Genomic DNA, 14,307 nt, shown 5'->3' with positions numbered 1-14,307 from the left:
CCCGATTTGCCGCATTTTGGTGTTATTTATATAATCTGGAACCTCTCCAACTATTACCTTCACCTTAGGTAGCCATTAAGATTAGTTATTAGAGGTAGATTATCTGCACTAATGAACCCAAAACCCCTTCGCGTTTCGTAATTGACACGTGCGGCATCTTAATCTTAATTCCGAGAGTCTCCACCGGAGCGTCGCGCGATAAGACTAGTCAAGACGAATGATGCGGATATTTCGGGCGAGGCGGAGTGGACGCTGCCGCTTGCTCTATATTTTAAATAGTTTTTTGAATATTTTTCTGGCAATGACGCACGGCGGCGGTTCCTCCACGGCGACATCCCACTGGCTCCGATCCGTTGCATACTTACAGTTTTATATTCTAGTCGTTTATCGATGTCTACTAACCTAACAAAACTAGATTGCTCGTGCCATGTCGACGCTGCAAACAGGGCTAGGTACTAGAGTGTGATGACAGTTCTGTTTTACAGTATTAATTATTAAAATGTGATGATCTTTCACACGCGCTACGTTTTAGTACACTGCTTGTGAACGGTTATCTTGGGGTGATTTAGCAGCACGCGCTGGGGAATACTAATCCTTTATTCGCATAGGACGTACAATAATCATAACGACCACAACACAATCAGAATCAATACGCATTAAGCCAAAAATTAAAAAGGATTATACCAACGAAAAACAATTAAATGTGTAGAAGTCGGTTTTGGTCATGATAAAATAGTTTTGTAGTAATCAGATTTAGACCAAAGACCAAAATTTCTTTCAAGTAAGCGAAGTACACCTACTACGCTTATTCGAGTACCCTCTGCGTAAGTTAAAAGCTCTTCTGCGGAGGTGATTTATACGGTAGAATTTTTCATAGAGCTAATACACGAATTTTATTAAATAAGTTTTTTTAAACATTGGTCTTATTGCCTATTGGTGAATATTTTCTTAGGCGATTAAAGGGTATTTTATTCCTTAGCGCATGTTGTCTGATGCCTGTAAACTGGCGTTAACAATAGTTGTTGTTGGTCAGGTTGTCGCCGGGATATGTGTACGGCACGCCGGGGTACACGATGAGCGCGATGAGCGGCGTGGGCGCGGGGGTGACGTCCGGCGCCGGCGGGCTGGTGCAGCTGCCACAGCTGCAGCACGCAGCCGCCATGGCCGCCGCGAACCACCTCTACGAGTACCAGGCTGCGGCCGCGCAGGGCGCCGCGGCGTATCAGCAACAATACGCGGCCGCAGGATTCGACCCGTACGCTACAGCTGCTGGTAAGATTTATTTGCTTGCTCAACGACATAACAGAAACGTAAAGACTTACCTAGTCTATAGCTCAATTAAATATAATCCTCCCATGGCATAGTACCCAATAAAAGTAGCCGGCAGTATTACCTATATTTCCGCTATAAAGATGCCAAATAAGATCCGATATTCCGCGTATCACGTAAATCCGAATTCTTATGATAAATTAGTGTAGTGTAAATGTAGGTTAGTTTATTCCTAATAGCCTTTTTTCATTGATTTCAGCAGCTGCGGCGGCGGCGGCTAGTGGAGCGGGCTACATGTCGCCTTACTACGCGCTGCCCAGCGGAGGAGTGCAGGCGCCCCTTCTGCCACCCCTCTCCTACCCTCCACAACTTCAAGAGGCACGCATGCAGTAACCAATGAAGAAAACAGTGGCTATACTATGACAAAATTTCCCCAGAACATTTTAAGATCTGACCCAAAATTAGTCTTTGGATATCTTATTAAGGCTAGTGGATTAATAAATTTATATATTTGACAGCGTTGCAGTGTAGCCATGGAAATGACGACGTAGGATTTTAAAATGTGATGAAATGATAGGTAAATATGGCTGAGGGAATACACTTAGCGTACCCGTTTTGGACGAACGAATATTAGGGAATCATAGTGCCTATAGTATACTATACTTAGGTTATAAAAGTTATGGAGTGAATAAATGAGGTCGAACGGTCCGTTTGTTACCACAGGAAAGCCAAATATTTAGACTAAACGTTAAACAATTTCTTACCAATAGAAATTGGTGTCAACCAAAAATAAGCGACGACCAAAGCTGTGAGCTTTTAGTAGGATTAAGATGGCTGACGGTAGATCGACCAACCGGACGTCGACGCGGGCGGCGGTCTGTCTGATTTATTAAACGTAGATATGTAAAACAAAGTTCTTGCCTGATTCATTCATTCTTCCTGACATCACATTATGTAAATCATATTTCCTATTTTTTATACTTGATAGATTAATTAGATATACTTTTCTAGGTACATTTTCCATCATATTTTAATACGATTGTATAATCTTACCCATTACAATTACTACACACTTTATTTCAACTTACGTATCAGCTGTTAAATGACAATAAAATATACAGACTATTGCAGCTTGTGAGATAAAAGGTCTTACCAAAATATTGCGATATATTTTTACTGTAAGGCAGCTAACGTCTTCAAAATATATTATGTACTTACTTCCTGATTTAACACATTGTATTTACACATATATTTTACGTAGATACCTTTATCACTTTATCATTAAAATACCCAAATACATAATTCATACTGTAGAAGTGACATTTCTGAAATAGTAGTGACCATAATCGTGTTAAGTGTTTCGGTAACTGGCCTCCTCTTATTGTAATATACAATAAATAATTTAGTGTTATCCTAGCTTCCAATCCATGCTGCAATACTGCACGTAGGTATAAGGTAAATAATTTAACACGGTCCGATATAATCTGAGGCTATTAAAATGAAATGGCTTTGCAACTGCATGTATCGCAGTCGTAAAAAATATTACTTATCATGGAAAGGACATATGAACTGGGCCTATTTTAGCGTTGAAAAAATACTAAAAAAACTGTGTACTTAATATGAATAAAGATCGGTTAATGTTCTTTTACCTAATTGTATTTATGTAGACATTATAAATACCCATTTTTTATGTAACGCTTATTTATGACTTACCAAAGCTGATGTCATTGTCAAGCGTTAGTTAATGTAGCTTATTCGGGTATGTAGTTCCCAGAAGTTCTAAAGAACGCTTTAGACGAGATCGAAATCTATACAACTGGGTTAAGAATCCCAGTTTTATAGAACAATTGAGAAGTACCTGCTTATATTGTGTAGCTCAGAATAGTAAAGCCAGAAACGTGAATCCGGTCACTCGTAATTACCATTTATGGTGATCATTCTTTCACTCGATTATTGTAAACTGGGCTAATGTGGAAGTGTTTGCATTTTGGCATTAATAGATCGGCTCCATGCAGGATTCGGGTCTCTAGGCTTTAATATTCTTGGCTTATAGGTCTACGACATGTCCACGTTGCTCAATACGCCCAACGAGGGCTCGGTTTAGGGTTAAGGAGAGCAATAAACTTACCTATTAAATATTATTAATAAGGTTAATGTAATGAAGTTCTCGGAAACGTAATTTCTTGTACTTGCCTCTTCGTAATGTAGGGTTCGTTCTCCAAGGCGGTAGAGTACTTACTAGTTAGAATAATTCAATGACTAGTCCATATAACGTTATTATATAATGAATTTCAATGTCTGCCGGCCTACTTGCTTAAATTCCTTACTGTATGTATTTTACAACTGTATAATTTATAAAGCATATTCAAATAGATAACTAAAATAGATTTGTCATGTCGAATATATGACGACATTACCGACTATTATGCAAAACATCTTTTTTTGTAATTATTATAGTATTTTAAAATAAACATAGTTAGTTATATAAAATTGAACGTAACGTTGGCCGGTGACTTAGTACAAGTTAGAAGCACTAGACATAGGTATAGATCACTGAATCGTAGTCTGTAAGAATAATTTTAATTATTGTAATATGCTGTTATTCGTAATTTATTTTGTTGATATTTGTAAATCTACACGTTGATAACTATTTATTATGTGGAAGAGTAATAAAAATTGTTGAATATTTAGGCCGAATCGAATGACTAATCACATGCGTCTGAGCTCCAGCCAGGTTCGGCCCTATAATTATATACGAAATGTACACAATATACATTATAATTTAAGTAGATTTTAACTATTAACACGTTCGCGGACGCGGATTGCATAGCATCCGTTTTTGTACTCCTCCTGGTGACGCGCCTGCTATTGCATCCGTTATTCTTTTTAAATTTCTTCGTTGAAATGCTTATCAATCCGCTTAACCACAGTATAATATTATTCATCAACTTTTCCTCTACCAGTCACCAGAGTCAAATAATGCATACTGCCATATTACATAGTTTTATCGAAGTTAAAAATTATCCTGTGACGTCTCCAAATTAGCCCCCCTTTCTGTGACGCAGATGCTATAGCATTCGTCTTTGTATGGCAGCTCCCTTAGTAGCCCGGCAGGTGCGTCTGGGAGTGGACTCATGTAATTTGGGTCAATTTCGTGCGCGATAGCGATTTTGACGTATTTTTATAAAATCGTAATTAATGTTTTTCTTACAATTTCTTTAAGTTTTTCATTGTGTTTTAATAAACAAACGTGTTTACTTGCTGTTAATTACACTACAGTAAAATTTTGATAACGATTAATGTGAAAAAGTGAGGCATGAATGTGTATACCTATTATTGAAATAATTACGTTACTAGTCATAGTTTTGGTCATATAATTGTGAATTATAGCCTGTTGGCGCTCGATGGTCACCTCCCACAAGGTAAGCACCTTATGACACGCATTTGTGGTATCATTCTGTGTATATTTCATGCCTTGTATTTGGTGCAGATGCATCCGAAAAAGAATATAAAGTCGGGTGAATCATCGCTTGGCAGGAAAAGTGGTGGACGCTTTACGTCCAGAACTTAACGCGGCGGTGCGTTACAGGGAACTGAAAAAGTGTAATGCGGTACATATTGACACTTTTGAGAAGTAGTGTTGGCGTAAAATGCTGCGTATACCTTGGACAGCTAGAAAAACAAACCTCTCATTTTAAGAGAGCTCAACATTGCAACTCGGCTCTCTACAACATGCTATGAGACCCATGACTGGGCCTTTAGATTAGAGCCGGTCTCCAACGCATAATTTGTAGGTAGTATCACATAATTTGAGGTCGAATGAACAGCGAACGTGCTTGGCATGGGGCATGTATGAGATGGACTCAATATTACAATGATAAGCAAATAGGGAACAAAACAGAAGAAGAAAATTGTTTGAAGAGGTCAGCAAATGAGTCTTTAGAGCAAAAATCGCGCCCTTAGGAAGTCAGAAGTCTCAGCCATCAAGTCCATCGAGCACGATGTATGAATGCTATAACATGCGATGTCATATAAAATCCCATCTTGACTACGTCATGTGACAGACATGCTTATGCATCCGAATTGTATAGCATTTGTTGTCACATAGCGTATAAAAAATATACTTCATATTGACGCGGATTGCATAGCATTCGCCTTGCATAGCATTACGCGTCATATACAAACCTAAAAGATATATTTGTAGTGACAGGAATGCTATAACAGTCCCAATATTTCCATACAAAATTTAGGTGTCCAACTGGTGTGACTGAGCGTCCGCGAACGTGTTAAATGCATACCAAATAAAATATTGAAATACGTTAGCCATAGCGGTGGCCATCTTGCCTTATATATAGACTACATAATACATAGTTTATAATAAATACTATACATATTACATATCCAAACAAGTAGGTATACCTACTTGCATATATTATTTTCTAAAGTTTCTAGGCTCATCACGCCAAACTGTCCACTATAGTGCATTTCATTCACAGTAATTTAAGCACAATATTTATGTATTATGTATGTACGATAAATGTGAAATCATAATAAAATCTTAATAATTGTTATCATTAATTTAAAAGTATACTATAATGTACTTAATATAGGATAAACCTAAAATGAAAAATTAAATCTTAAGGGACAAAGTTGTTGTTTTTTTTGACTGCCTTCCTTCATACCATCATACCTATATCAACCTATAAGCATGATTTAACCGTAACAACTTAGTTTATTATATAGATACTTACAAAATCTTTTATAGATTGATGAAGCGTTTCACGAAGCCTGTTCCGTAAAAAGGCATTATATAAAAATTATATTTCAATAACAACAATAACAATAACAGTATAACGAACTCAGATTTTGACTTTACCGCCATTTTCATAAGTTGACAGCAGTGTCGTGACGTAGTCCAAATTGTACCTATTGAATTTTTACATGTTAACAAGTTCAATTTTCTAATATGTAGTATATTACAATATGAACGGATCTGTTGAAAAATATAAATGTATACATGTTATATTTGACTGTGATAACAGGATATCGCGATTATCGGGGCAACAAAACAAAATAAATTAAATTTAAATTCTATAAGTGCATAAGCATGAATTGGACCATACCTTGATTGAGACGTTTTTCCCAAGTATTAAGTATTCAACTGTGGGTGTCGTGCAAGGCCTATTGACTTCCTTGGAATGACGTGACCCTTCATAATTGTACATGTGTGCTCCGTTTCTAGAGCTGTATTGCCAGTAATTACCATAAAAATATTTTACTACAGCAACATTACTAGAACTGGCTTTGTCTATACGATTTCTAGGAACAAATCCAATTATTTTATCAAATATATTTTGATTTGTATTTTATGAAGTAGTCAAAGTCATATGTAAATTATTATTTATGTTTTGAAATATGTAAATTATTATCTATTTCAGTTTGTCTTTGTCTATGTTCATAAAATCTATGAAGGGTAGACGTGCCTCTACCCTCCTTGATAAAATTAAAAAAAAAATCTTTGTCAATAGGCCTCTTTGATAGGCCTTGATTTGAGTCTGGCCGGTAAGAACATAGACAAGACAAAAGTCTGTAATGTCAATGCTGTCATTTAAGTCATTTAACGCCAAAAATATTAATTTTCATATAAAACGATTTATTCACTTGAAATATATTTATTAACCTATTAATTTAAAAATAAAAACTATTCATTTGTACGAGCAACATATCTAAATGCGTCTTCGCACAGACTTAGTTAAATTTAAACCGTTGTCGCTCTTCCTTCCTTGCTGTATTATGTATCCGGCAATGGCGACTTCATCAACAATTCTTATCCGGATTATGAAAAGCCCTAATGTGTGTGTGGAAACCGTTGTAGTAAACCAGAAACAGCGATAATTTCAAGGTAAGAAATATATCAATCTTTAAATAAAAATGAGCGTACTAATTACCAAATTCAAATATAATAATTTAATCTTACTATCCCCGTAAGTCCCGCGGACGCTATATCGCGTCCGAAATTATAATCTAAATTCATCATAGATGTAAAACCTCTCATTGTTTACGAGTAAGCTGGTAAATTTAGACCTTAGGAATTAGCGACGTTAGTAATTAGGAAGTTAGATTATATTGTTTAATTTGTGACTATTTTGTTTTAGAAAGTGAATCATGGCTTGAGCGTGAGATAATAATATAATCCTGGCCCGTCATATGATTTCTTGGAAAAAGCTCAAAGGGCACGTATCTGCTGCATATACAGACTAGTTTTCCGGTGACCAAGAACGCTGCGTGGAGCTGTGGAGCAGAAATGTCCGATAACCGGATAGATGTAATAACAACTTGTAACCATTTGCCATATCAATGTATGTATTCATATGTATTGCTCCTAACATATATACACTAATCCTAATAGGAATGAAAATATTTATATCTTAATAATACGTAACTTTTTGTAACCTTTTATATTTGACGAATTTTTAAATATAGTACCTAATCATTATCTTATAACGTATTTCTTTATTTATTTGTGATATGCTAATTTAAGAGCCTAACAACGTGCACACTAGCACCATTGCTAAAATAAATAATCGTGATTATTTAAGTTAAATTTAAATTTTACAGGTATTTAAAAAAGTGGCCGCTACTGACTGTATTGTGTATTTCAGTACCTTTTGAATACATCAAACTAGTTTTTATGTTGCTGGATTCGTCAATCTATGAGCTCAAAACAAAAACGGCCGCTTTAGTTTTGAACGGGTAGGTTGACGAATCCAGTAACATAAAAATTAGTTTAATGTATTCAGCAGTGGCGCTAGTGTGCACGTTGATGGGCTTTTAAAAACCTGACCCCAACAAAAAATAAAATAATACAAAAAGAAATTCCCTCTCCGGGATTCGAACCCAGGACCATTAGCTTCCTGAACTGGATTACTGCCAATACCCGATAGGGGCGCTAGGCTAAACGGGTTGTCAATTCTAATTACAATGGTATCCTACCGAGCGCTAGTAGTATAAACGAACTTTTGAAGGGGACATTTTTTTGTATGGAGTTATCGTTCTTCTCCTAGTGAGTATTATATTCTTTGGTGTCGTGCTCTTTGATTGCTCACAAGGCCCCAACGTCGTTTGTTCTCTTTGACGGCGCAGCAACTAGTATCCTTTTTCTCTCCTTGCTCTTTTAAAAATGTCGTTTGTCAAAAAAGGACAACCATACTGTTGACAACGTGACTTCAAATCAAGGTGTCCCCGTTTTAGGTGGAACCAAGTTGTGTATGTGTGCCATGAATCTAGTATTAAACTGGATTGGGCATGAGTGGTGGGGATAACTGACAGAACGGGATAGTCTTATGTATCTTTCAGTAGGAGTAGCAGTGAAAGCGCTATTATTGTTTGTCCTTATCACAGTCTCACATTTTATTTGTTCCCCACCTTTTTTTTAGTATTGATAATGGTGGGCAACAAATGAATTCGACCAATCACAGTGTCGCATTTGCGTATGTTTTGTCCCTCACGGAGGCACGCGTATACCACTTCTATAGGATGCTACTTCTATGATGTGTGCGTAAAAACGTATATGTTTGCTCTTTTAGGGATGTGAAAAGTCAATTTTAATCATGTTATATATCGATAAACGCTACACAGCGGAACGAAATAGCGATTAATTGAAGCTTCAATATCTTCGTTAAACATAAACATAATTGAAATTCAAATGGATAATGAATATATTATAATGTAATAAAATAATTCAATTATTGCGGAACGCATATTTTAGGATGTATTTATGTATTTTAATTAAATATCTGAAGTTTCCCTTGGTTCCCTGCTGGGGCGTGGCGATAAGATTGTGATCTGATAACCACAATAAAGAATAAAAGCGTTTTTGTTCATATTAGGTATCGTTAAACCTTTGAAGTACAATTAAAATTGCAAGAAATGTCGATAGTTTATCGATATAACTTTATCGACATGGCTACAGCAAGGTGTTTCCACATTGTTAATCGTACACTAAACAAAAGTGGTAACAGTGACAGCTCGCTTGGAGGTATCTTTGTATATTTATATATCTATGGTTGAGCGTGTAGAAAAACGCTTGATGACTGTCACAAAAAGGACTCGCATCAAGGCCTATTGATTTCCTTGGAATTATGGAAGGTAGAGATGAGGAAAACAATCTTCATGTATTAAAAAGTGTCCCTCAAAAACATTAAATAGGCCGCGCCGCGGCGCCACTGTGCATCGCGAACCAATTTTTGACGGTCTTTTAGCCTTGTCGGTAGTGACCCCGCTTATGAAGCAGGAGGTCGCGGGTTCGAATCCCGATAAGAGTATTTATTAGCTTTTTATTATTTGTATTTGTAGGTATTTAATACCAATATATAAATTAATATTGATATACATATGTAAGTTGAAAAAGATAGAGAACAGAAATTGTGATGACCAGCATCACTGGAGGAGGCCTTCACCCTCACAGGAGGGGTTGTTGCAGAATAAATTACAAGAAAAAAATATAATTACTTACTACTTATTACATAACCAAGCATAATAGAACATTGATTTGAGGAATATTAAATATTATTGTAATACTAAACCTAATGTAAATTTAAGTTTATAATATTATGTTTGTTTTACCGGCGAGAAATAAAAGGCTCTTTTTTGTTTTTCGTTTTTAATATTAATATAAAAGTAAAATATAAAAACACAAAACAAAAAAAAACACCCGAACACATTTTTATATATGTATAATGTAGTGGCGGATTTGCAGTCTTTGCCGCCCTAGGCCCCAGGCCCTGTAGCCGCCCCTTTCTCAGCACCCATCATATTAACTACATTTTGAGTTATTTCTTGTTAACATGAGCGAATGTTTTGTCACAATTTGCCTGCATCTGACCCTTGATCCAGTCTCTAGGTGTTGGTCGAGACTCTTCGCTATGAGACCGTCCGCTGAGACGACTATCGCAACAATGATCGTCGAGTCAACATCCCACATGGCGGTAATCTCGTATATAAAGTATTACTTACCTAAGTATCACTAGTGAGATTGAGTTGGAAATCAAAACCTGAGTGTGCGCGCTGCGCGGTAGTTTTCAGCGAATGCGAGTTCTTAGTTCGGGGCGAACTATTAGTAATTAAGACAATAACTTGGCATTTATCCTATTCATTTTAGTTTTGGTTTTGGCTGCGGCGTAACGTTTATTTTTATATTTTGCCAGAAAGTGGGCTCGCATAACTACGTACATATCGATAACATTTTTTAATATATGTTTGAAATGGTCGACACATCCAACTTTTATCAATGCTCCTTTTAGTCATTCTTGCGTAATTTCACTGATCGTCTCCATATTGGTTAAAGCTTTGCTTATTACTCTTAACATACATTTCTCTATCATTTTGGTCAGATTGAATAGATCGTCACTAGCATAAATTAACCCGCCGTATAAATCCATTTTATCGATTACGTCGTTTCTCACTAACAGTTTTCCCTCATTAGGACTCATTTGTATGAGTTTTAAACAATTATTGCATTTTACGATTTTTCGCAATTTGCGGACGATGTACCCAGCAATGTAAGACTGAACCACGTCACTGGTTTACAGCCTCGTTGTAATCATGGTCTTCATAACCATGAATCAATGGTTACCAGATCCTTCGCTCCTAGTAAGTTCTTCAGCAAATGCTTGCCGGAAACATTACAACCGGGCGTATTAGGGAAAAACGAGACGCCAATCGGTAAACTTGTGCAAACATTTTGGGATCAGGGTGATCGTTTCCTCCACACGAATATCTCATGACGGAAAAAAAACCGAGACGACTATCGCAACAATGATCGTCGAGTCAACATCCCACGTGGCGGTAATCTCGTATATAAAGTATTAGTAGGTATCACTAGTGAGATTGAGTTGGAAATCAAAACCTGAGTGTGCGCGCTGCGCGGTAGTTTTCAGCGAATACGAGTTCTTAGTTCGGGGCGAACTACTAGTAATTAAGACAATAACTTGGCATTTTTCCTGTTCATTTTAGTTTTGGTTTTGGCTGCGTCGTAACGTTTATTTTCATATTTTGCCAGAAAGTGGGCTCGCATAACTACGTACATATCGATAATTTTTTTTGATACTTGTTTGGAATGGTCGGCACATCCAACTTTTATCAATGTTTCTTTTTGTAATTCTTGCGTAATTTCACTGATCGTCTCCATATTGGTTAAAGCTTTGCTTATTGCTCTTAACACACATTTCTCTATCATTTTGGTCAGATTGAATAGATCGTCACTAGCATAAATTAACCCGCCGTATAAATCCATTTTATCGATTACGTCGTTTCTCATTAACATTTTTCCCTCATTGGGACTCATTTGTATGAGTTTCAAACAATTATTGCATTTTACGATTTTTCGCAATTTGCGGACGATGTACCCAGCAATGTAAGACTGCACCGCGTCACTGGTGACAGCCTCGTTGTAGTCATGGTCTTCATAACCATCAATCAATGGTTCACCATTATCTAGTATATGGTCGAGGCTTTCCAGCCATGCTTGCTTAGCCTCGTTTGAACCAGTTACCATATCCTTTGCTCCTAGTAAGTTCTTCAGCAAATCTTTGCCGGAAACGTTACAACCTTTCGGAGGGCGTATTAGGGAAAAACAAGACGCCAATCGGTAAACTTGTGCAAACATTTTGGGATCAGGGTGATCGTTTCCTCCACACGAATATCTCATGACGGAGAAAAATCTCTGAAAACAAGTCAAAATTATTATTCAATAAAAAATATAGGAACTCGGGTCTCAAACTATCTCCATAATTTTATCTAAATTGGTTCAGCGGTTTAAGCGTGAAGAGGTAACAGACACACTTTTGCATTTATAATAGTACTAATATTTATATGGCTATGTTCGTTTTTTTAGCATTAGAAAGAAGGTAAGCGATAAAAAACGTCCACAGCCCAAAGTTACGCCTCATTTCAAAAGAATTAAACCCAAAAACACCAGGCAGAAATATATTGATGGGTACATTAAGTATATGGACTAGGTAGGAACTGTATCCTAAAAAAATATGTGCCACCTGTCATGCTTAACGGAGCTCTCTTAGACAGAGTACAGAGTTTCAAGTACCTAGGGCATATTGTTACTGCGGACCTCAAGGATGATGTGGATATGGAGCGGGAGCGGAGGGCGTTGTGCGTAAGGGCGAACATGATGTTGGCTCGCAGGTTTGCTCGTTGTAGTAGTGACGTGAAGATAACGCTTTTCAAAGCGTACTGCACGTCGCTGTACACGTGTGGCCTGTGGGCGGACTACACGCAAAGAGCGTACAACGCGCTCCGCGTCCAGTACAATAACGCATTCAGGGCGGTGTTGGGGCTGCCCCGCTACTGTAGCGCATAGACATAATATATATATAGACGTAGTCTCAGCGAGCTGTCACTGTTGCCACTTTTGTTTAGTGTACGATTAACAATGAGGCCCACGTTGCTGTAGCCACGTCGATAAACTATCGACATTTCTTGCAATTTTAATTTTACTTCAAAGGCTTAACGATACCTAAAATGACCAAAAACGCTTTTATTCTTTATTGTGGTTATCAGATCACAATTTTATAGTCACGCCCCAGCAGGGAACCAAGGGAAAGTTCAGATATTTAATTAAAATACATAAATACCTCCTAAAATAGGTGTTCCGCAATAATTGAATTATATTATTATATTATAATATATTTGCCAAAGTCAAGGTTTGCCAAAGAGCAATGGAACGCAGCATACTGGGTGTTCGTAGAACCGACCGTGTTAGAAACACCGAACTGCGTTCCAAAACCGGCATTGTGGATGTGGGCAGGAAGGCCGCCAAGCTAAAGTGGGACTGGGCAGGGCACATCTGCCGAATGCACCCGGAGCGCTGGACCAAATTAGCTACAGACTGGGTCCCACAGAACGGATCTCGGGGCAGAGGAAGACCAAAACGGAGATGGCGGGACGACCTTGACACGTTTTGTAAAGACTGGCGGGAGTATGCATCGGATAGGACCAAATGGCGGGAAAGAGGGGAGGCCTTTGCCCAGCAGTGGGACACTCCTACAGGCTAATAAAAAAAAAAAAAAAAATATATATTCATTATCCATTAGCATTTCAATAATGTTTATGTTTAACGAAGATATTGAAGCTTCAATTAATCCACACATACATAGGGTGGGCGCATCAAGAAAGGCAACACTTGATTTGAAGTCCGCCTTGTCAACAGTATGGTTGTCCTTTTTTGACAAACGGCATTTTAAAAGAGCGAGGTGAGAGAAATGATACTAGTTGCTGCGTCGTGAAAGAGAACAGAAAAGGTTGGGCCCTTGCTGTAGCGCTTCGGGCATGTTCGCGGGGCCCACACGGCCTGTTTCCACGCCACCATGCGCGTGCGCGCAGCTGCGCTGGTGCGGCGCGTGCGGGCCAGCGCCAACACTGTCCTGGCGATGATCGCAGATCGGCTTGACTGTCCTTATATTGTGCACTGTTGCAACAGGCATGTAAGGACAGGTGTAGGTTAGTTTTGTATGTATTGTTGTGTTTTTGTGTATATATTGTATATCATTATTCTTTAATGTGATTTGTAAATTTTTAAATTTTATTGTTAATTTTAGTAGATTATATTTAAATGTAATGTTATTAATGTTGTGTAATCAAAATGTAAATAATGTAAAAATATGAGTATAATTAGCTTGAATTAATGAATTATAATTTATTTTTTATTTTTAAAAAGGCTTTCTGGACTTTCTCCAAAAGTAAGGCAGCATACATGATGCAGATTCCATACAAGCAGATTCATATTCATTGGATTACATAATTAGTAATTATTAATTACCTCCAACGGATCTTGAGATAGGGTTGCTGTCATCAAATACTTGTAATCACATGCAACATTCAGCATATCCAAAATTTCAAGTGTTGCCCGTAAAGTTACTTTTAATCCAGTTAACGTGCTCCTTGACACAGGTATTTTTTTTTCGAGCTTTTCCCAGTCTGCAAGGAATTCTAAAAATTCCTGGATTGCCTGAAAAAAGTATTTCT

The 14,307-nt window shown here is 37.4% G+C and overlaps 1 protein-coding gene across 2 annotated transcripts in view; it reads left to right on the top strand.

The window, feature by feature from the left end:
• LOC134679927 (RNA-binding protein 24-B-like) overlaps window positions 1-2,593 on the top strand; it is a 34,987-nt gene extending 32,394 nt beyond the window's left edge. The window contains exons 4-5 of one of the 2 annotated variants that reach the window (XM_063538874.1): window positions 1,034-1,272; window positions 1,532-2,593. In XM_063538874.1, the coding sequence (XP_063394944.1) occupies window positions 1,034-1,272; window positions 1,532-1,662 (370 nt within the window). In that variant the 3' untranslated portion in view covers window positions 1,663-2,593. Of the gene's footprint in view, window positions 1-1,033; window positions 1,273-1,528 lie in introns of both variants that reach the window. The other variant, XM_063538873.1, reaches the window with a different exon arrangement.
• The last annotated feature ends 11,714 nt before the right edge of the window (window positions 2,594-14,307 follow it).

This window comes from Cydia fagiglandana, chromosome 3 (genome assembly GCF_963556715.1).
Source record: "Cydia fagiglandana chromosome 3, ilCydFagi1.1, whole genome shotgun sequence".
Classification (NCBI taxonomy): domain Eukaryota; kingdom Metazoa; phylum Arthropoda; class Insecta; order Lepidoptera; family Tortricidae; genus Cydia; species Cydia fagiglandana.
The sequence above is the reverse complement of the archived record's forward strand: the minus strand, read 5'-3'. Positions and strand labels throughout refer to the sequence as shown.